The following is a 23,246-nucleotide window of genomic DNA, read 5'->3' as shown; positions in this document are numbered from 1 at the left end:
ACACGTCGTAGCACATGTCGTCTAGCGACCACTATCATTTCTCATCGATTCAAGCAAGCTGACGCTAAAGGCTCGTCATCGTTGTGTGTGTGCCCATGTTCCTATTTGCTCACATCTTCATGTAATTTCTACATATTCATTAAACAATCAAACTTTGTGGAAAACCAGGCGTTGAAAGTGGCCGAAATTTTCAATGTCATCAAATGAATCAAATCAAGTCAATGCGTCAAGCAATGGCTCAAATGACGTGAAAGTGAACTAGTCTCGCCAGATGTCCGATATGCTACCGACTGCTGGACATGAAAAATGTGGGAAAGAAGCGCACAAAAAGGTCACAACCGAACCCTCTCCAAGCTACTCACAAAGTCTCTATTCCTTATTGGTTGACACATGCGATCTTAGGGCTCTCTTCCGACAGAAGGCGGTTTTGCTCTCAGTGCCTTCCTCAAGATGAGCAATGACGAAGTACCAACTCTGACAGCGCACTTTTTTCTCAAGTCACGCGGCCCAAATGAAGACCGGAACCGCTGTCGGCGGCGCGCGTAGTGCCGGAACAAATTTTACGCTTGCGAAGTACACCACAGGCTCAAGCGCGAATCGTAGCCCAAAGTGCGGGAACTGCACGAGTAATCAGCGACTCTTGCTCCAATGCGGAGATAATTCGAGCGATTAAGTGCGCCCAAAGCCAGTCGCCTGCCAAGGAAAGTACCCTCACGCTTCATCTGTCCCCTGGACAGAAAGAAGTTTTCTTCCACTAAAAGAATAAGAGAATTTAGGATGGTGAATTGAGCCAGGCTTGCTTCGTGCCCGAGCCGCAACTGTGGATTTATGTGCACATGCAGTGATCTCAGTCAATTATCGAGTGACATCCACAGGCGTCCAGTACAGTTTTTATTGGACAGTCTTACACCTTTGATGACTGTATGACTTGAAAAATGGTAACAGAAAGAATGCACCATCGAAAGCGAATAAGCCTCATCTCGTATGTAATGCGTATAATATGCCTTAACATATCGTCGGAGATTACTGCTCAACTATCTTGCTTTTTTTTTTTTTCTCCCGCCAACACCTTTGGCCACCACACTTGCAGTTCCATTCACGACGGCGTCGTCGATCATCCACCTGCCAATCGTCATAAACGAGCTGACCACGTGCAACAACGAAGAGCACTATAAAAACGATGTCACCCAGAAAATGATCTGTGGAGACGGACGCCAAATGAAGCGTCAGCTGTGCGATGTAAGTACCATTTTGAGAAGTTTCCCTATGCCCGATTCCATCCAATTCACTTATTCAGTTCGGATTATGCGAGGAATGCTTCCTTGTGCGGCGTTGTCCGTGACGTTTGCAGCGATTTGACAATAACTGCAAAGTGGCTGTGTACATAAGAACGTTCTCTGTTGATTGTCATTGTAGTTAGACATCAATGAGTCCTCTACTGGGCTTGAAGTGGTGAAACATTGCGCAAGTAAAGGGTTGTAATAAGTTCGCTGCTTCTGAAGAAAACAACTACTTCGTAGATGAAATTGACATTAACGGGGAGTTGCATGCGTAAACGAGCAACTTGCAGATCGCGCCTTTGTCAATCTAGTAGCGCTGCATCTTCATCAGCTGTACCTTCTTTTTTCTTCTGTCGGCCAGGGTGATCTCGGAGCTCCCTTGATGTGCCTCTCGCCCAACAACATCTGGCGCTTGGCCGGCGTGCTCAGCTACCAGCGGCACTGCGGCACCTACCAGAAGCACCCGTCCGTGTTCTCCAACATCTACGAGATGCGGGACTTCATCCACAACGTGACCGGCCTGCTCTCCTACAACGTCACCCACGACCCGCAGCTGTACACGCTGCTCGAGTTCCCCCAGGCCGACGACGGCAACGTCTCGGCCGCCGTCCGCTCGCTCGCCGCCGGCAAGATGGCCGGCCTCGAACACAACGCGTCGGCCGTGGCAGCCGCGCTCTATTCGCACGAGAACATCCTCGGCGAGCACGGGGAGAACGCCAGCGCAGCAACGACGACGGCGGCGGCGTCGACGAGCGCGGGGCACGACGTCATGTACCTCGACTTGGAGGGCGTCATCCCCAAGGTGAACCACACGAAGGACTCGATCCTCGACTCGGAAGGAGAAGTTAACGTCACGGAGACGACCACCGTGGAGACTCCGACGACGCACAGCGGCGCGGGTGTGGAAGCCAGGCTTCAAGAGGTCGACCACGCGGGTGTCCACGCGACGACCACGACGATGACAACGACGACTGCGAACGCTACCGATGGCCCGACGGTCGTCGCCACCACGACGGTTGACCCTCACGAGAGCATGGCCTCTTTGAGGCTCATGGACGCCGACTCGGGCGACGTCTCGCCTCCGAGCGAGACTAGCCGCGATGCCCCCGCGTCCTCTGTTCAGCATGCTCACCATGACGACCACGAAGACCGGCACCAACACCACACCGCGCCAGCGAACGATACCAGAACAGAAGGCCGGGGCCGATCTGCGCTCTTGGCCAATCGGACAGTGGTCGGCGAACAGTTGCAAGCGTTTATCGAGCGTAACAGCGCCGAAGAAACGATGACAACTGAGCCGGGTTCGGTGGAGAACGGGACTGCACTTGCAGGAACTGCGACAGCTACGGAAAGAACGACCGGAACGTCCGACGAGGTCGACCGCGCCACTACGCACGACAACGCGCGATCGCCGCTCGAGACTTCAACGGCCGCGACGAACGCTTCCAGCGCGGAAACGACCACGATACTGACGGTGACAAGCCCGCGGCACGATGGCCATGCCTCCACGTCGATGCTGGAAAATGGCACGACGACGGTGGCGCCTGAAAGCTTGTCAACACTGCCAGCCGCAGGAGATCCTACTGTCGACGATTCACGCCGTGCCACGACCGAGGCTGCAATCGTTGCGGCGCCGGCAGTACAGAAGAACGAGACACTGCACATCGCATCTCATAGTAAGTTTGCCCCCGTGTTGGAAATGTGCAATGCTTCTCCCGTAATGAAACGCTCCCTCATGCAGTTTCGTGCACGACCTTTCGTAGTTATTCCGAAGAAATGGTACCGATCTTGCGCAAATTATGCGTCATTTCAGTGTAACTGAAGTAAGGACAACATATGAAATTATTTCACTGTGATGAAACGTTTGAACAGGAATTCACGGCAACTTACACGGCAGTAAACTGCGTATTAGAACGTCTCACTGCTGCAGAATTGTAGGTTGTTTTTTGAGGTGATGAAATCTTCCATGTGAATGTCAATTCACGTACTCTTTCTTCCTTTCTTTCTTTCTTTCTTTCTTTCTTTCTTTCTGCAGATTCGACCTGCCTAGGATTCAGCTGCAACTCTGATGGTGTGTGCATTGACCAGTCCGGCGTTTGTGACGGCAATTACGACTGCAAAGATGCCAGCGACGAAATTAACTGCGGTAAGCAAGCAGTTTCTTCAGCGCCCTCCCTACCGAACTACTTGACTAAACTAGCGTCACGTGGAAAATATGCGTAGATCTGTCGACATGGTTTGTTCTCTTGCGGTATACCACTAGCTTGACAGAGCAATATGGTGTCAAGTTCATCAATAATGCGACACCGGAGACACTTGCTTCAGCTAAATATTGTAAGGAAAAGGCCCCCCTAACCAGCCGGTTGTCTATAAAGCACGCAGCTGTACGGACAAGGACGTTCATCAAAGAAACGAACTTCTCTCTCTGATTTCCGCCTGACATATAATATCAAACGCTATCATATAAACGTATTGGTTAGCGGAAAAATCTTAGTTTATCGAATCTCAAATAAAGTGTAACTGAGATAAAAATCATTACGAAAATAATTTCGATTTTAATATTTTCCTGGTGAAAGAGGCGACGGAGAAATAAGTCTTTTACCAACAAAACCAACGAGTGATTTGGTTAAAGAATGCGGATGATATATCTTTTTTTCTGCAGTCCAACTCAAGGATGCAGTTGTACACGGGAGAAAAGAAGGAGCCGGTTGGATGCCTGCTTGCGGGGACACCTGGGACGATGCACTCAGTGACAATGCCTGTCGAGAAATGGGCTTCGAGTAAGTACCTTGATCCAGGATCGAGCTCTGGTTCGCTTTAGTGTGAATAGCTTACACTGCTGAATCATGAATTTATTTAAATTTATTGCCTACGTTAGTCTGTGGTCCCATATATCTATTTGAATAACACTGATTTCCTTATGTTATCATCCAATTGAGGAAATTCTTCACCTCCGGCCTGAAGTAGCGAACGTCCCCCACTGACAGAATGAGTCGCAACTTCACGCGAATTTTTATCGCGTTCACGTAATTTGTTTCTTTCTTATCTGAGGATAATTCCCGTATAATTAATGTCACAATTCGAGATCAACTCAGATGGCCGCGTTAATATTGTCGTTAAGAAGTTATTGTAGGTCATATTGTCCTTCAACTTTTTTGATAAGGTGCTACAATGCACGAAATGTTATGCTTTTTCTCTTTTTAGGAAGGCTTCGGAGACCAGTATTATTGCGCTCGAGTCACCGTACGCGATGTCCCTTCGTCATAGCAACAAGTCACATGAGCAAGCGAGCATACTGCAGTCACTGACACTCAGGTAAAGAGGTTCCCATGCAACCTGCTTCATTGTAAAAGTACCTTTGCATTAGGTGTGTAGTTTACACTGGCTGTGTTTTTATCTTCCCATAGCAATGAAACGTGCAATACCAAGGTCACAATGAAGTGCCATCATTACCGTAAGTACCGAACTGTTTTGTATTATTGCTGGCGGTATCTAAGGGGACGTTGGCGCCTGCACATGGCGCCGGTGACTCCACTTCGACTAGGTAATTGCTCTCCAAACAGTGAAAATAATAATAAAAAATAAATTAATGAAAGAAAGAATCACATCCATTCGAATATCCACGTACGGAACAAGTAATCCTGAGCTTTTAGAAAATCCGAACCTGCTTGGAAACTATGTTACTTCAGGGCAGCGGGACATTGTTAACTGAGGAACATGACGTGGCTTGTCCTCGAGCTTTCGGATTAGCTCTCCAAGGCACATTTTAAACAATAGCAAAGAGAAACGTTAACAAGCCAAACTATCTTCAGCGGAGGTACATGCCAGAAGGATGCAGGCGCCCTCAGCTAATCAGCACTTCAGCAGCGGACGACATGGACGTATTCACTAGGTGGACAGTTACAGAATACCCTCCCCCTCCCCCCTCCCCGCCACCAGGATTATATCGTTCTATGTATAGCCAAGTTACAGGAAGAGAGACTCGACTATACAACTACATTGTGATTGTGTGGGACAACTAAAGAACAATCATTTTGTTATTATTTCATAATGGCATATTCTGTTCCAAGTCGTTTCGCTGCAGCGCGGACAAAGTGAAATCTCATTCGTCTCCATGTTTAATGTTTCAGAGTGCGGGCACTGGAACGCGACGTTAGCGGCCTCTCCCGGCGATTCCTCCGAGTCCGGTTCAACGGATGCTGGTCATTCCGGACACTGGCCGTCGATTGGTGTCCTGTCCTCGAAGGAGAGACACTGTGCTGCCCACCTAATTTCAAATCGTTGGCTTCTGACTTCTGCGTCCTGCATGAACGAGAGGTAAATCCATGCTCCCCCGTGCGGTCGATAAACGCCGACTGATAAGTATAGTATGTGTATAATACCGGACACTACACCGCATAGATAATATTCGGAACTTGCGAAAAGCGCTGATGATGTTGTTGAACCTGTAGTCCATAGGTTTGATTGCTCTTAATGGAATATATTCATATGTAGTCGTAGAGGTTGTTGAAAAGTATAGTCAATATATTTCTGCGATGTTGTAAAATTGAGTTAGGAGATCTGTTAACTATAGAACAGCAGTAACATTTGACCGAACATTCTGAGTCCGTATTTATCGAAGCTAGTGCAAGGCTGAGCGTTCCTAGCAAACAGTTAACGTTTCGAGAGCTGGCTGACTTCTGTAATTACATCTGCCTAAATCCAATAAGTGGAAGTTAATCAGAGTTAATCAGAGGAATGTTCTGAGTTATATATAAGTTAAAGATTATTCTGCTAATTCTGATGTCCGCCTGTAATGTCAAGCTTGGTCGGCGAAAATTATCATTTTGTACTGAAACCTCTTTTAATAGTCTAAAAGTTTCCACGCAGGAACACATGATATATCACTAGCAGGAGTGGAATAGATATATAAACGTAAGCCCAACTACAAAGGCATTTCATTTCATTATTCATTTCACACGGGCGCAATAAAAAAAAAAGAAATAAGGAAAATTCACACCGTTAGCTTTCTTCCACGATGCTACGCTAAATAGGCGGCACGCGAGGTGACGCTATAAACGCAACTTAGTGTTACTAACACCATGGTGAAGTGCGGAACTGCCTTCTTCTAACTTCAAATCTTGCACGTCGCAGTGGTTCTGGCTCCTGGACGTTCCGGTTCCTGCGACCGCACAACGCATCCCACGCACCGCACTACTCCGTCAGCGGCATTCTGTTCAACCACGGGCTGAACGTGTCTCAGCAAATGGGCGTGGCCCTCATCCGCCTGAACCATGCCGTTGAAGTCTCTGACCATGCAAGACCCATATGCCTGCCAGAAAAGGAAACTCAGCCGAAGAACTGCGTAATCGCTGGCCTGGTCAAGTCCGTCGCAGGTGAGTCGTGGCATTAGATATTTCGCGGATACACTGCGCCATGCAAGTTGCTATAGGTCTGTTCCCCGTTGAATGAAGCTCTAACAACTCTAAATAATACAGGTAATTGTTGGGTCTAGGCGATGGCGGCTGCCGCAATCGTTGAATACAAAATACGCTGGCATTCATTATTAGACGCTCAGCGTGACTGCTAATCCACCGGTACCGGGATCACCGCTAGTTTTTTGATGAAAAAAGAAAAGAAAAAGAAAACCAGGAAAGAGCAGGGGTCATATTCAAGCACGAAAATCTCCTCACGCTAAAACTTTGTAGAAGCAGATGCCAATCGTTATTTTGGACATATTATTAGCGAAGACGGCTGACCAACGAGAAACGGCGCTTAATAACGAAGAGTTCTGCGAATTCGGCCCCAGGTTTCCGGCGACCTATGGTAGAACGTATCAGTTGTGCAGCAGACGTCATAGTCTTCCGTGACGTCGCCGGCCGCCGAGAGGTTGGCCCCTCACCAACCAGGAAGAGAACGTGGACTTTGGCTTAATTCGTAGGCCTGCATCGCGCAATAATATTTGGCCTGGATGGTTGTGACGACGTGCTCTAAATAGTCTACTGCGCTAAGAAATTCGACCAATTAACAAACCTTAAACACTGAGCTTGTTCGTTGCACCGTTGCGATGCCTTCTGGTACGTCGCGCACACGTCAGTTTAGGCGGCATCGAAACTTATAGAAAAGCTACGTGTGTATCTATATTTCAGTGTAAGAAAGTGCAAAGTGGTGGGGGTGGGGTGTGAGACAGGGCCGAAATATTTGGTGTGGGTAAAAAAAAAAAAAGCGTCACCTATAATTTCACAAGTGTGGGCAAAAATAACAGACGCACCCACCGACTCGAGTCATTCAATTGTAATTCTGCCTGTTCACACTTCTTCTTCGGCTTATATTGTTTAAAGTCTCTTGTTTGTCATATCTCAAGCAAAAAAAAAGGCATTAAAACAAGAATGGCAGAATGAGAAGTAAAGGTACGTACAGAAATATCAGAGGCAGCAGCCATCATTTGCTGCATGCTAAATGGCGCCACAGTACATCGACGCAGCAACCACAAAAGGAAGCTCGTCAAAGTTCACCATAAGTGGTGGTTGAAGGCAAGAACACGTGCTTAAGAGGGCACCGTGTGGAAGACACCTAGAGTTGTTATTGCAAGTCCTTTCTGTAGCGCTTTTATGCGAAGATCTTTCAGTTTCTTGTTATTAGACCGCCCCTAGTCCTCTTACACGATATTACATTCTTATCTTCCAGATCATGCGCATCAGCTGCACTTCGCAGCGGTCCACGTCGTGCCAGCTTCACATTGTCACATAGACCATCCTGAACATGATGGAAGCACGCTATGTGTACAGAGCATGGAGCACACAGTGCCTCTATGTCAGGTAACGCTCAGCACAGTTTCCTCTGCGCGCATTCTTGATATTAAGGTACGCTTGCTCATGTTGCAGAATGGCCCAGGCTCATTTAGCCTCTGTTAGCATGCCAGTCATTGGAAGCATAGAGAGGCGGAAAGGCAGTGAAAGGAAAAAAAAACGTTTAAGAACGTAAAAGATAAATATGGGATTTTAACGTAACCACGTGCTTAGCAGCGCCACCACGGCGGGTGTTTAACATAAAAGTTAAACAGTGCAAGTCATGTACACCAGGCGAGAAAGCTATGGTGGTTTTAATACTAGTTGGGCGCACTGCAGTGTGAATATATTTACTGGAGGAACTGCAGGAGGGGCAACCTGAGTATATGGTGAACGTCCTCATCGCCATTGAAACAGAAGGAAGGAGTTGGTGCACGCTTTCTACTGCACAGGAAATGTTCTGTGTACACTGTGCCAAGGCCTCGCTACATCTTGAAAAGTATGAAGATGAAGGTCAACTTAAAGGATCGTCGGGCCACGCAATGTAGCCCCCGTAGAGCTTTCGAGGCCTTGAAGCCACAGTGGTCGTTATACAAACAGTGTGACTCGCTCCTTGGTGCTTTGGAACACCAATCTTGCCAGAGAATGCCGGCGCTCCAGAAGTGGCTTCAGAACACTCGACAAACACTGCACTTCGTGGTGATATAAAGCAGCTCATGGCTAAATATCCGATGAAATGGACAAGAGCATTCGTAGCTTCCGGTTCCTGCGTCAGTTGCGGCGCATTCGTTGGGCTCAGCTTACCGCGTGATACGCATCGGCTCTCACGTTACACTGTTAATGTGTACTTCTATAGATAGTAGCTCTCAGGACAAATTTAAACCGAGTGGACTCGAGATCGTTCTCTGAGTCTGATACGCGGACCGTGGCCATAGCCTTCACTGGCACAAAAAGCGATTCTTGCACTAATACACTACTTGAAGTGCAGCGGTTTAAGAGACCACTTATAGTGTCCTGTACATCCTCCCTCGTGGACTCGGTGCTCTCTCTCTCTTCCCCTTTCCCTTACCCCCAGTGTAGGGTAGCAAACTGGGCGTTCGTCGGGTGGACCTCCCCGCCTTTCTTCTCTTTGTTCGCTCTCTCTATATAAATAGTCTTTACGTGACGTCACGGACTCAGTTTCTCACCGCGCAGTACCCAAACAAACATGGCGCCAAAACACTATATTATCCCGCGTACATTGCCTTGTATTTTTGACGCTAACCGTTCTTCCCCGGATAATCAGTGTTATCAATTTGTCGCTTGGCGCGAGACGCACCTATCGTGCTGTCACGTTTCTCGATTAAACATCGACGTGCTAGTACCCCAGTATGGCGGCCCCAATGACGTCCTTTCAAACCACCTAGTTCACAGACGCTGTACAGGCGCACACTTTACAATACAGGTGCGCAAGTGCGCGGAGACAGAGTAAAAGTAAAACGGGCCACGACTACATAACATGAGCACAACACTACGCATGTTCGTTGTCCCTGAGTTATTCACGTAAATACGTAATTATGTACCACGAAGCTCCGTTTAAATTCCTTCGCTTCCATTAGAATCACTCGTATGCGCCATTACCTTGGGTCGCCCGTTGGTGCCCAATTAGTAGCATTTTTTGCTTAAACCATCTTGCTTACGCTATCGAACGTGGGACCCACATTGTGGCGGCTACGGCAACATTAAGTTAAAGGAAGCACTCTTTTACCAGAATACTTTGTCGCTACCGTCGGCATTTGCCAATGTATCGATTGCCGCCCTAAACGTTTAGACAACCTTCGTACGGTTAACCGAAGCGACTGTGTCGTCTTTGTAAGGTAGCTAGCTTCGTGACGTCGGCTTGTTAAACGTTCAGAGCATACACGTCCAAAACTAAACCAATAATCGCCTATGGTGTAATCTCTTTTTCTAAGTACGAGAGAGTTTTATTATTATCGGCAGGGCTTCAGTGGGCTCCTGTACGCTATGGGGGAAGACGTCGTAGCGTAGTTTAGGCGAGCACCAGTTAAGACGGAACACCGTGAGAGCCATACTACTGTGTTTACTTTCTGTTCACTTAAATGGCGCTACGATGTCTTCCCCGAGGTTGAACCAACTTGCCAGCAGCGGGTTACCTGTACAGCCTTCTAGAGTATAGTTCAAAAGGCTCTGAAAAGGTTCGCAAAAAGTGCACACGGCACTGGTAAAAAATAATAATAGTAACCAGCCTGGTTCCGTAAATCTAACCTTCAAGTTCAGCCAAGGTCAAATTGGGACGGCGGCGCAGCAGCCGCCACTAACAGCGGCTGCTGCGCACGTCCCATGGGCTCCCGTATCTTGAAAGCGATCTGCGATGGCTACAAAGTGCGCCGAGTGGTAGTAGCTTCGTATGCGCCGTGCTTTCGACGCTTAGTTAGCATTGAAGCGAGACGCAGCATGAAGGTCGATTCGCTCGCCCCTGCTGCCGCGCCGAGCAGCGTCTGTGTCCTCTCTTACTCCGTGGTCCTCTCCCAAAGCAAGCAAAACCGTGCTATCGCTCGACAAACTTGGCTTAATTGCGTCCAACCACGGCGATTTTTCGCGTTTCGCCCCCCATCGAAATGCGGCCGCCGGGGCTGGAATTCGATCCCGCGACCTCGTGCCTATAGCAGCTTATAATGCCGAAGCCGTTAAGCCACCACGACGGGTCGCTTCAACTTCAGCCGTGGTTCCCTCTCGCTCTCTTTGCAGCCAGCGGCAGAGGCAGCCCTGATGTGCACCGGCCATCGCGGCCAATGGGAGCTGCTCGGATGGCTCTCGCAGTCGTCGGTTCTGAGGCTATGCTCCGAGCACGGCACCGGCAACTCCACGGCGGCACTGCACGCGCCAAGCAGCGTCCTGCGCTCGATGCGCTGGGTCCTGGACGTCGTCGGTCACGGCTTGGCAGTCAACTGATGACGATCGGCGGGCGGATTGCGTGCGCCGGTGACGTCATCACGGCGTATTCCTTCCCGCTATATATACGCCTCCCGGCCGCGAGAGGAACACTGTGATACAACAAAATCGGACCCGTTCTCCTCTCCCCCTCCCCCCCTTTTTTTAGCTTTCCTTTTTTTTTTCTCAAGTCTGTGCGCGTGGACACTACATTTCAACCACTGTGCCAGCGTTACAAGACAAGAAGGGGGGGGAAAACAAAGAAGTTGCTGCAAGTCAACGTGACAGAAGCCTATAGCAACGCAACTTGAAACACACAATCCAAGAGGAGCCACGAACACAAAAGAGGATGGGAAGCAAGACACAGTTGCCAAGCAGAGGTCAAGAAGCCAACAAAATGTGCGAGTGCCACTGTGAGTGCCAGCGGGCGATGAACGTATTAGCCGCGTCGTTTGTGGCGTTTTCATACAATAGGTGCGCGCTACTAAAGGCGCGAGAAGTCTGCTTCAGTGCACATATCTCCGACGACGCGCGCGCATGCGCGCGTGTGCCTTTAGGACGAAAAAAAGAAAACAAAACGGGCGTCAGCAAACGGGACAGTGTGTGTACATTGCTTTTGTATTTGACTCTCCGTTTCCCTGTGGTTCTCGTTTCTCGACCTTTTCCTTCCTTTCTTTTTTTCTTTTTTTAGTCGTTTCATCGGGTGCCAATGTCTTCTCCTGCTTAGTCTGTGCAATGGTCGTGCTCAAGTGCTATAGGTCACAATAGAAAACGAGCGTACCCATACACGCCACCGTAGCGATGTACTGCTGTGATGGTGAGCGCGTTGTATTCCCCACGTGACGTCGCTTTCGGCTGTCCTTCAGGCTTCAAAGCGGGAGACGCGACCCCCATTTTAATTAAGGGTCGCTTCACGTTTTCTGGTTTAGAGCCCCGTCACCTTTGTTTTTGTATTTTCGTAGTTTGTTTTTTCTAGCGTGTTTGTTTCTGCTGTATTTGCGGCGGGAAACTTCTTTTTTTGTCAACCACGCAAACGCGCAGACTTATGTCAAATGCACGCGTCTCTCTCTGTCTGCGAGTGCTCTAGATTTTACACTGCGCAGGAGTGAGTTGTTTTGTGAATATTTCTCGTGTCGCACCGTGCTGGACTTCCCGAACGTGAGTGAGACCAAGGACGTGCATCTTTTTCTTCTTTTTATGTGTGTACGTGCGAGCATAGAAGCAGACTGTGTTTAGGTGTAATTTCTTCCATTGTTGTGCGACATGACGTATTGTGCTTAAGAAGATAGCCGCATGCGGTGCATGTTCTGGCTGCTGTCTTGCGAGGAGTGCGTTCTTTTGTAATATACGAGAGCTTTCTGTCACGTGCAGGCTTCGTTCCGCAATTTCGGCGGCATACTACGTACGTATGTTTACCCACTTTCGAGCACCCGTGACCAGGGTCGGGCAGGTTCCAGAGCAAATAATGTCATAATAATTTTAAAATAATAATAAATTTTCCCGAGAAGATAAGAGCCGCGGGAGCAGACCTTTGCCTGCGTTTCAAGCGGCCCGGCTGAATATTCAATATCGTTAGCATTCCAGCCACGTCAACACAAATCAAGTCGATACAGTATACAAAAGAGTGCACTAAGCTTCAGAAGCTGCGCATGGCCTTCACAATGTCTCGTCAAACGAACGTTTGTGGTGTCGTTTGAGCTCACTCGCACTGCTGGGCGATGTAATGCGAAACGGGACTTCGTTGCGAATTACAGAGAACGACGCCGGATAACGAGAATCGATGTTGCTTTCACGAAAGCTCTGGCTAGCATAGTCATAGAAAGCCTGCAAACTTAGTCTTTTGTCTCCTCGCAGTGACTTGATTCTCGTGGCGACATTTTCACCGAGTATAGCCGTGCTGAGAAGTTGCGCGTAACAGCCTCAAAAGAGCACAGGTGGTGGCGTGCCACCACTTTCTTTTTTTCTTTTCTTTTTTTTTTCTTATCATCAGTGTTTTCTGTTGTGTGTTTATGGCCCTATGTGTGTGTGGATGTGCGTGCACATGTTTTGTTTCTAGTTTATTTGCAAACTCGTGTGTGTGGGTGGGTGTGACTGTGTGTATATGCCTGGGCGTGTGTATCGTGCGTGACTGCGTGTGGACCGGAATGTTATTAATCTAGGTGCGTATTCTGTTCTAGGATATTTATATAAGCTATTTTATTCCTCGCTTTAACATGTCGTATGTTACCCTAACAGTCTTCCCTTTTTTCCCCCTCTGTGTCGTCGTTGTCCTTCTTTTCAGCCATCCCTTTCCCTTAACTGTGAACCGGGGTAGCGAGCCGACTGAACACGGCCTGTGTAAGTGCAGTTCTGACCAAATGTCAATAAACACGGCGAAAACCCGGCGACCATTCGTACGAAACCACTCAGTCCGCACGCGCGTCGTGAAAAGACACCCGGTGGCGTTGTTGCCTCGTGCAACTGCCAGTGGAAAAACGCGCAGTTAGCAAAGCAAAACTGCAAGTTGGTGAGTTGGTGCGCGTTCATTCTAATTAAGCACAGCTCGTACACAAACAATGACTAAAAGAAGGGGGAACTGGACTAGCGCTGAACGCGCAGCTCGGGAGTGCTACTCAGAAACGACTCATTTCGTATGCGCGCATGCAAGTCACGTGAGCAGTCAAACATGGGTGACTCATAGTGTGCTCACAGAATGGCCAAGGGTTCAGCGTTTGTCCCTTCGCTTTTCTCTCTTCTACCTTGTTGCCCATCACGCTGTGTACTGAAGAGAAAAAGGATTTTAGTTGTATTAAGCTACTTTTTACTGAATAGGGAAACTCAGTTCTGAAGAATCCCGCAAGATGGAGGAAGCGTCATGAACGGTAAAATTGTCATCCGCCCGAACGTAGCACGAAGCTACAAAGGAAACCACCATTACTACTACTTTCTATTATGCTAAAAAGAAATTCCTACCGTGAAAATTAAGAGGCTTGATAAGCTAGAAAAGGCGCAAGAACGAGAGATTGGGGACAACGGCGCCTTGACAGTTCCCCCACCACTGCAGTTCGGCGTGACGTCACAGACAACGACGGCTTCCGCTCGGGCCTGTTCAATTTGTTTATCGGTTAAAAATTGACTGCACCGCATTTTAATCGGCACTACTTAATTGACCATATCTGCAGCTGCTTGTGCAGATATGGTCAGCACCATATCTGCAGTCAGCGGCAGTGACTGCAGGACGAGGCGAGCCAAATAGCACCAGTCTGAGTGCACTCACGGAGATGCTAAATGGGGCTAAATATCTCCCAGAACTAATAGTCGAACACACCCGCGTTCAAGCATTGCTCGCGCTGCGAACACGTGACCTGGCTTATTGAACCAAAAGGTACACCGTAAAACAATTTACGTCCTAATTTACCTTTATGGGCGTAAATTATTTTAAATTATGGGGTTTTACGTGCCAAAACCACTTTCTGATTACGAGGCACGCCATAGTGGAGGAATCCGGAAATTTCGACCACCTGGGGTTCTTTAACGTGCACCTAAATCTAAGTACACGGGTGTTTTCGCATTTCGCCGCCACCGAAATGCGGCCGCCGTGGCCGGGATTCGATCCCGCGACCTCGTGCTCAGCAGCCTAACACTATAGCCACTGAGCAACCACGGCGGGCGTAAATTATTTTGCAGTGTAATGCGAGTGAGAGAGCGCATCTCTCGTAACCAAAACAATAAACTACGACATAACTACCCGTATACATATATGGCCGGCTCTTAGGTGTCTAAGCACGCAGAACTTTTAGGATAGACCGCATTATATTCATTTGCAGAGGTGTAACGACTCGGTTCTGGCATCAGCATAGTCGTTACATTCAAACGGCAAAATCACGGAGCGATTCCGAATAAGTGCTTAAAAAGCAAAACCACTATTGTAAGCACATTTTCAGATCGCAGGTCGCACTTTTGAATTAAAAGAAATTAAAATAAAAAAGGGAACTGTCGCAGATATATATTGCATGGATTCGCGGTCATGCCGGCAACCATAAAAGGACGTACAAATAAGGCACGCAATAGTGAGGCTTTCTTTTAATCAACCAAGAAAAAAAATCGCGATATTGCGAAGTTACACAAGAAACAAAGTAGAAGTTGTGGTAAAGTTGTCATGCTAAAGATGCGGGTCCCTGCAGTAAATGTTTCTTGTAAAAAAGCCATCGTGCAAGGAAATTGACTTCCTTATAAGCTGTATTTCGTTACAAGCAGAGATACCACAATGGAGCCAGAGTAGCGCGGTAAGTGCACTCCAACAGAGGGGGCGCCGAGAAGTGCGGACGCGCAAACATCGGCTCCCGTTTCCTCAAATGTTTTCGGTGGTACAGTCCGCGAAAACGCTTGAACATTGTGCATCATTCGAAGCAGTTTGTGGCGGGGATCAAGCCGATACCGGATTTATATCGGTAGGTGCTTTTCTTGAACATTTAAACGACCTTGAACTTTTCGCGACGCCGGGCGGTTCTAACCCTAACGGGTTAACGCTGGTGAGGAGTACGGGCTAGGCCTTGGCCTAACTCCGGCTGGTGGGGCATCATGCCCGAAGTCGAGATGGTGGAGGGGGTAGAAATCACCCCCGAAGAAGCAAGGTGCCCCGACTGGACCACGGCAATGGGCAAGACTAAGAAGGCTAGGCAAGAAACTTCCAAGTCGACGCCGAGCCCGGTAAAGCAGGGAGGTGGCAGGGGCGGCCGCCGCACGGCAGACCCGCGGAACGCGCTGAAGAAGCTGGCCGCAGCCTCAAGGCTCCCGAGACTGCCACGGGACCATATTCGAGTCATCGTTAGGCCAAGGGGTGGCCTTGACGTGAAGAAGATCAGCACTATTAGGGTGGCACAAGCGCTGGCTATGGCGGCGGCGCTTTCACCCGACGAGGTTGGCGAAGGCATCGTCTGCCCAAATAATGTGCAAAACATCTACGTCGTCTCAACACCAGAAGAAAGGAACGCGCTTGCTTACGCGATGGTTCGACAGATCCACCTGCGCGAAGGGGTCTTTGAAGTGGCCGCGTACATGGCCGCCTCGGACAATACATGCAAGGGTGTTGTGAGGGGAGTCGACATCGAGTTCAACGACGCTCAGCTCCGCGCAATGATCGTACACCAGCGGAACCCCACCGCGTTGGAGGTGCGTCGCATCAAGACCACCACCACGGTTATCGTCCTATTCGACGGACTGAGGGTGCCGAACTTTGTCATGTGTGCAGCGGGCATGCTGCCCTGCTCACTATACAGAAGGCAAGTTGATGTGTGCTACGGTTGTGGGGAACTGGGCCACAGGGCCGATGTATGTCCGACCCCGAGTGTGAAGAAGTGCAGGGGATGCGGAGCCGCGTCCCCCACTGAAGACCACCAGTGTGAGGCGAAATGCGGCATTTGCGGAGGCCCTCACCCAACAGCTGATCGTAAGTGCGAGCAACGCTTCCAAACGCCGTATGTCGTCAGGCAGAGACGCCGAAGGCGCCGGCGTAAGAAAACTGGCGACGCCAAGAAGGGCGCCAACGCGGCACGTGAGGTGAGCCAGGCACTGACGTCAGCGCTACGGAAGAGGAGTTCTTCGAGGGGGCGTTCCCGCTCGCGCAGTCTTTCCCGCTCTAGAACGCGCTCCCGCTCACGTGGGCGCTCCGTGCAACGAGGGCGCTCTCGATCTAGGGGCCGCTCCAAGTCCAAGGTGCGCATCGCAGGAGGTCCCACCTGGGCCGACAAAGTGAAACAGACGAATCAGACGGGCCGGACGCAACACGCCACCGCACAGGAGAGCGAGCGGGCGCACGATCCCAGGATCGCGCAGTTGATGAGCGCAAACGCCAGTCTCAAGGAGGAAATTGAGAGAATGAAGGCCGATTTTGAGGCCTTCCGAAACGCCAGCGCCGTCCAAGCGGCCGCGGCAAGACAAACGTCTACGGAAGAAGGGGCCACAGCAAGGGCGGTCAAGCGCAGAGCCACCTCCTCCCAGGGTACGGTTGAGGATGTGAGCACGGCGGAGGCTGCCATGCAGAGGTCCTTGGACCGCATGCAAAAATCCTTTGCCGAGCTGGTACAGAGTAACCAGACCCTTCTACTCAGAGTGCAACTGCTTGAGAACGAGCTTGCCAAGCGATGTGACCTACACTACGGCGAAGCCGCCAGGCCGGAGGCGGTGTCCAGTGAAATGCTACAGGACAGTCAGCAGTCGTGGGCTGACGAGCAAGATGGCACCCCAGCCCACCTCCGGTCCAACATGCCCAACCATGGCCAGACCGGATAGTAAGCTCATCGTGTGGCAGTGGAACTGCGCCAGCTTCCGGAGGCGCAGGCCTCAACTGGTGCAGTTCATCAAGGCCCGGGAGCCGCAAGAGAGGCCCCACGTCATTTTGCTACAGGAAACAGGAATGGAAACTATTTCCCTCCAGGGATACCGAGCTGTCTCCTCGTTAGCGGAGAACGGGCTCGGCATCGCTATACTTATTGCAAAGAAGTGCGCCTTCCAGGAGCACGATCTCCGTCTTGGCAACACCAAACTGGAAGCGTTGCTTGTCGAGATCATACCCAACAGTTGGCTGAAGAACAGCGTCTACGTTACCAATGTGTACTGCTCTCCTAGGGACAACCGGCAGACCTTCTACAGCCTAACAACCAAGGCATCGTCCAAGGCGAGGGAGACGCCGCTTGTTAAGGCTGGAGATTTCAACGCGCCGCACGAAGCCTGGGGCTATGTGAGAAGCATTCCCAAAGGCTGCAGACTCCTGCAGGCAGCGACTGACAGCTCCCTGGAACTGATAACCGACCCCCATTACCCCACGCGCATGGGAAACTCGGTCTCGAGAGACACCACCCCTGACCTGGCCTTCGTCAAGAACGCGCCGGGAGCGGAGTGGCACAACTTACAAGAGAACCTGGGCAGTGACCACTACATCGTGGAAATCTCCCTACCGGTCAGCGCGGCCCCGCAGAGGGCTTTCGAAATAGTCGACTGGGACGCCTTCCGAAAGAGAAGGAAGGACGACCACGAGAAATACGAGTCGTTTGCGGACCTCGTAGCACAGCTCAAGAAGGACGTAGCTGCGGTCACCAGGACCGTTGAAACGGACCTCAAGGTCGACCGCATGGACGCTCGATTGGCGCACCTGCTCGAAGCCAAGAATTCCCTCACGGCTAGATGGAAGACGCAGAAGCTTAATCGCAACCTTCGGAGGAGGATCGCGGCCCTCAACCGCGATATCGAATCGCACTGCAAAGAGCTCGGCCAGCAGCAATGGAACGAAGTTTGCGCGTCGGTCGACGGCCAGATGCGTGCAGGAGGCAAGTGGAACCTCCTCAAGCAGTTATTGGACGACACACAGTCCAAGAGAAACCACACTCTCGCCATCGATAGGCTGGTCCACAAGCTGAATAGCGAAGGCGCATCTAAGAACGAAGTGATGGACGAAGTCGCACGTCGCTACCTCCCCATCGGGCAGTCCGGACCAGAAGATTACCCGGCCTATGGCGGCAAGGTGGACGAGGAGCTCGACTCCCCCTTCTCCGTCTCGGAGGTCAGAGCGGCCCTTCAAGGCCTCAACGGAAGATCGGCGCCCGGGCCGGATGGAATCTCGAACAGACTCCTTCGATATCTGGACGACGGCTCGATCGAACTGCTCACTAAAGAAATCAACGATGTCTGGGAGGCTGGCATCGTACCGGATGCCTGGAAGGAAGCCACGGTGATCCTAATTCCGAAGCCGGGCAAGACACCAGCCATAGACAGTCTGCGACCCATTTCGCTCACGTCTTGCGTGGGCAAGGTGGCGGAGCATGTCATCCACAACAGAATGTCGAGACATGTCGAGGAACGACACCTCCTCCCGCCGAATATGGTCGGCTTCAGACCCTCGCTGTCCACTCAAGAGGTCATGCTGCTGATCAAGAGGCAGATAGTCGACGTGGTCACGAGAGATGTCCGAGGCATCTTGGCGCTGGACATCGCCAAGGCCTTCGACACGGTCAAACACAAGCACCTCCTTGACTCTGTGACGAGCCTGAACCTTGGCGAACGCTTTCACGCGTACGTGAGCTCTTTCCTAAGAGATCGCAAGGCCACGATCAAGCTGGGCCAGATCAAGTCGGACGGATACGCGCTGGGAGCCTGCGGCACGCCGCAGGGTGCGGTGTTATCTCCACTGCTCTTCAACATCGCCATGAGAGACCTATCAGTCCGACTCGACCGAATCGGGGCCGCCAATCTCAATCACGCTCTCTACGCGGACGACATCACCGTCTGGTGCGGCGGTGGGTCGGACGCAGCGGTGGAGCGGGCCCTGCAAGAGGCCTTGCACGTCACGGAAGAATTCCTCGAGGGCACGGGACTGGTCCTCTCGCCGACCAAGTCGGAACTCTTGCTGTATCGGCCCGACAGAAAAGGCCGTAAGTTCGACACGACGCTGGACCAAGTACCGATCGAACTCAGAACGAAGACGGGTCAGCGCATCCAGAGGGTGGATTCTCTCAGGGTGCTGGGACTGGTCCTCAATGCAAAGGGCAGCAACGCGCAAACGATCGCGCGCCTGAGCGCGAAGACGGAGAACATGCTCAGACTCGTTTCGCGAGTGACGAGCAGGAAGGGGGGCATCAGCGAAGCCAACCTCCTAAGGATCTACCACGCCTTCCTCATGAGCCATATCAACTACGTGGCTTCTGCGCTAAGCTGGTCGCGGTCGGAGGAGAACAAGATCGACGCACTCATGAGGAAGAGCATTAAACGAGTCCTCGGCATCCCCATGACGACCAGCACGGAGAAGTTGATGCAACTCGGGGTCCACAACACCCTGAGCGAAGTCGTCGAAGCGCAGAAAACGGCACAGATCGTTCGCCTCTCTACCACCAAGGTCGGCCGCCGAATACTCGAGATGGCGGGTCTGGCAGCCATGGCCGAGGAGTCGTTCGCCGTCCCGCTTTGCCAGAGTGAAAGGGAAACCTTTCGAGTCTCCCCCTTCCCGAGGAATGTTCATCCACAACACAACGAGGCCCGGCGCGCAGCCAGAGCCCGAGCACTCATCAAGACTGCCTTGCAAACCCCAGAGCTCGCGTCCTTTGTCGACGCGGCGCGGTATGCCGGATCAAACTCGTACGTGGTCACGGTGGTTGACCCCCAGGGCAAGATCCTGAATGCGGCGTCTATACAACGCTCGACGGCGTCCGTCGCAGAGCAAGTCGCAGTGGCGCTGGCTCTGTGCGAACCCGGGCGCACGCATATCTTCACGGACTCCAGGTCGGCGGCGATGGCCTTTCTCGCCGGCTCTGTCTCGGCCGAGGCTGCGGCAGTGCTGAGGACCCGCAAGACAGGCACGGCCCGTCATGTCATCACTTGGTTCCCGGCTCACATGGGCCGGAACGTCTCCCCCGGCTCCATCAACCCGAATGAGCTGGCCCACGACCAGGCGCGAGGTCCCATCAACCGCGCCGGTCCGAGGGGCCCGGCTTCGCAGGGGATCGACCGAACCACGGACCCGCTGTTAACTTTCCACGAGATAACTGCTCACTACCAGCTGGGACGCAGGCAGTTTCCGGCTCCTCACCCGAAGCTAGGCAGACCCCAGGCCTCGGTGCTGAGAATGCTGCAGACGGGCTCCTTTCCGTCTCGCTCAAGGCTGAGCCACTACACTCCGGGTGTGGATCCCCGCTGCCCAGACTGCGGCGAGGCACGATCCACTTTGAACCACATGCTGTGGGACTGTTCTGTGTTGCGCCACTCGCCTTTCAACAGGCAAGAAGATTGGGATGAAGCCGTCAAGAGCGACAACCTTCAAGTCCAACTTCGGGCTGTCCAAAGGGCCTGCGCCAGGGCTGAAGACCACGGTCTTCCGCCCCCGGCGCGGGTGCGCCCCGCGACTACGACAACGTAGTCCCTTATGACCAATTAAAGTTTCTTGTCTGTCTGTCTGTCTGTCTGTCTGTCTGCACTCCAACAGCGCGGGAACTCGCAAGAAAGGATGCAGCTGAAGCAAAGCCGCGTTCCGAATTGGCGGCATGACAGTAGCGAAATTCCGCGGACATCCTTAAGCAGCTGCCTCGTCTGCCAATTATCGCAGCGTGACACAGTCAGTCAGTCCTGAGGAGCTGCCGCAACAAGGCCAAGGAGCCTTCGCAGCGCCTTTGCCTCGCCAGATCGACAGGAAGAAGAGCAAACTAACCGCTTCGCACCCTTTCTGTTAAGCGAAGCCGGGCACCACTCCACTGCGAATAACCCTGTGTACGTGCAGCCGAAACCGTGAAAAACTTGGAATAAAGTAAGTATTTAGAATAAAATGGCTTCGTTCTATAGGCGACTTAAAAGCCAACCACAAGGAACAAGTTACATACCAATTTTCGGCATCGGCCGGCGTCGTCAAGAGCAATGCGACGCTGGCAACGAGTCTAGTCCATGTTGAAAGTCACTGGAAAGTACCGCAACCTTCGGAGCGCGCGGAGTCGACACTGTGCTGTTGTGACCAGATTTGGACTTAACGCATACCTCCGCCGGCAGTAGTTCAGTTGTGTAGTTTTGCGCTTACCGCGGTTTGTATTATTGCAAATCGACGCATTTCTTCGGCCGGCCTTCACATAAGGGATGTGATGCTGTATCGGTGATTCACGTTAAAAAATTGTACATGTTCTGTAGGATGGTAAATCAGCCGCCAGAAAAATACGAAGCGGGACGGCCGATAGGACGGCCGCTCGACCTCTTACGTCATCCTACTCGCCACCCTTTCCATACATAGGTTATGGGTTCATTGAGAAACTGTAACAGGTAGGTGCTAAATTACTATACATTGCGCTTAAACAAGAAGAATTGTTATTGTTTGATGCATTTATACGTCGCCGGTTGACGTGAATATCGCGCTCATCCATAAATTGACCTCTAAAGATCGCATTGCGACGCGTCCAACTGCACAGATTTTTTTCGCTCCAGTAGCAGCATGTGAAACAAGCAGCCCGTACTCATTGTTTATTCGTATTGGCCACAAGAGAATCCGCTACTTGAGCTGGCAACATTGCCTAAATAAACAAAGATGGCTACGACATCCAGGTTGGCTGCAGCTCTTTCGCTTGGTGTTATAGTCCCGTTTTTTTTATTTATTTTTATTTGGCATCGAATCGAGGTGTTTCGTAGAAGCCGAAAGTGTCCTTGCTGCTGATCACCTTTTACTGCGATAACAATTACGTGGACACACCGGGCACATTTTTTGTCGTCGCCGTGATGTTCGGTATAAAGTCAAGGGCGATGCCAGTATCGCCGTGCGTCGTATGCTATAGCATGTGCGAGTGAAAGCAAGCGAGTTAAGCCGATGATTGCGGTTCAATCTGGCGCGCGCGAGGGAGGAAAGCGGAGAGCAAGCGCTCCGCCTTCCGTCGCCCGGAAGGCTTTGGGGGGATAGAAGGGAGGAGGACAACGTTGTGATCCGGCAGCAACAGCGTATTTTGCGAACGGCCGCAAGGGGGACTTACGATCACGGCTCAATTAAGGCTCAATTAAAACCCCTTAAACTTCGTAAAGTAGCGACACTCCTCCTCCGCCTTCACTCCTCGTTTCTCCTCTATCTCACGCTCCCTCCTCGACCGTGGCGCGAGCGTAACAGACGACGCATAGCGAGGCTGTGTGTTTTAAGCGTTCTCGTTGGCTTTCTAGTACCGAGTAACTTCGTGCACAGCACCGAATTTCTATACGGACGGTTATCCAAATTCCGTGGCGGCAGCTTTTTTTCCTGTTATGATATTAAGTATCTGAACGAGCGCTAACGCTGTGTCATGACGACTCCGAATGTATCGTGCGCGCTACAGTTAGGTACGCAACATTTGTCAAGCGCCTGTCGCAATATTTTGTTGCGAATAGTTGTAAATAACACGTTTACGATCGAATGCCAACATCCTGACCTCCAGCAAGCCCTCAGTAGCCTAAATAATCCGCGCCGTCCTTACTATGTGAATTCGCGGCGCTTATCAGCTATGACGTACAAAGGCTGACAGGGAGAACGAACATCGCTGCTCTGAAGGTCCAAAAGAGTATTACAAGCTACAGTGCCGCCAACGTGCGTGCTCGCCAATCTTGCCAATTTTTTCGTGCTGTCATGCGCCGCCGACCAAAATAACCCTCGGCGCCGGAAATCATGCTCGATTTTGTCTAATATGTCCTTTTCATGCTCGAAAAGACATTTTAAAGTGAACATTGCGAAATCAGGCTCGATTTTACGGCAACGCCCATGCACCGAGAGTCACATATCGTAACGCAATGAGCTCCATCCGAGCACAAA

The 23,246-nt window shown here is 51.0% G+C and overlaps 1 protein-coding gene across 2 annotated transcripts in view; it reads left to right on the top strand.

Annotated features, from left to right (window-relative positions):
• Nucleotides 1-13,365, top strand: part of LOC126537566 (uncharacterized) — a 239,856-nt gene extending 226,491 nt beyond the window's left edge. For both annotated transcript variants that reach the window (XM_050184678.3, XM_050184680.3), the window contains exons 19-28: nt 1,091-1,239; nt 1,642-2,956; nt 3,316-3,426; nt 3,943-4,060; nt 4,485-4,595; nt 4,688-4,734; nt 5,411-5,597; nt 6,414-6,655; nt 7,947-8,077; nt 10,796-13,365. In XM_050184678.3, the coding sequence (XP_050040635.2) occupies nt 1,091-1,239; nt 1,642-2,956; nt 3,316-3,426; nt 3,943-4,060; nt 4,485-4,595; nt 4,688-4,734; nt 5,411-5,597; nt 6,414-6,655; nt 7,947-8,077; nt 10,796-10,999 (2,615 nt within the window). In that variant the 3' untranslated portion in view covers nt 11,000-13,365. The remainder of the gene's footprint in view (nt 1-1,090; nt 1,240-1,641; nt 2,957-3,315; nt 3,427-3,942; nt 4,061-4,484; nt 4,596-4,687; nt 4,735-5,410; nt 5,598-6,413; nt 6,656-7,946; nt 8,078-10,795) is intronic.
• The last annotated feature ends 9,881 nt before the right edge of the window (nt 13,366-23,246 follow it).

Source organism: Dermacentor andersoni, chromosome 4 (genome assembly GCF_023375885.2).
Source record: "Dermacentor andersoni chromosome 4, qqDerAnde1_hic_scaffold, whole genome shotgun sequence".
Taxonomy (NCBI): Eukaryota; Metazoa; Arthropoda; class Arachnida; order Ixodida; family Ixodidae; genus Dermacentor; species Dermacentor andersoni.
This window is presented reverse-complemented; position numbering and strand designations above follow the sequence as displayed.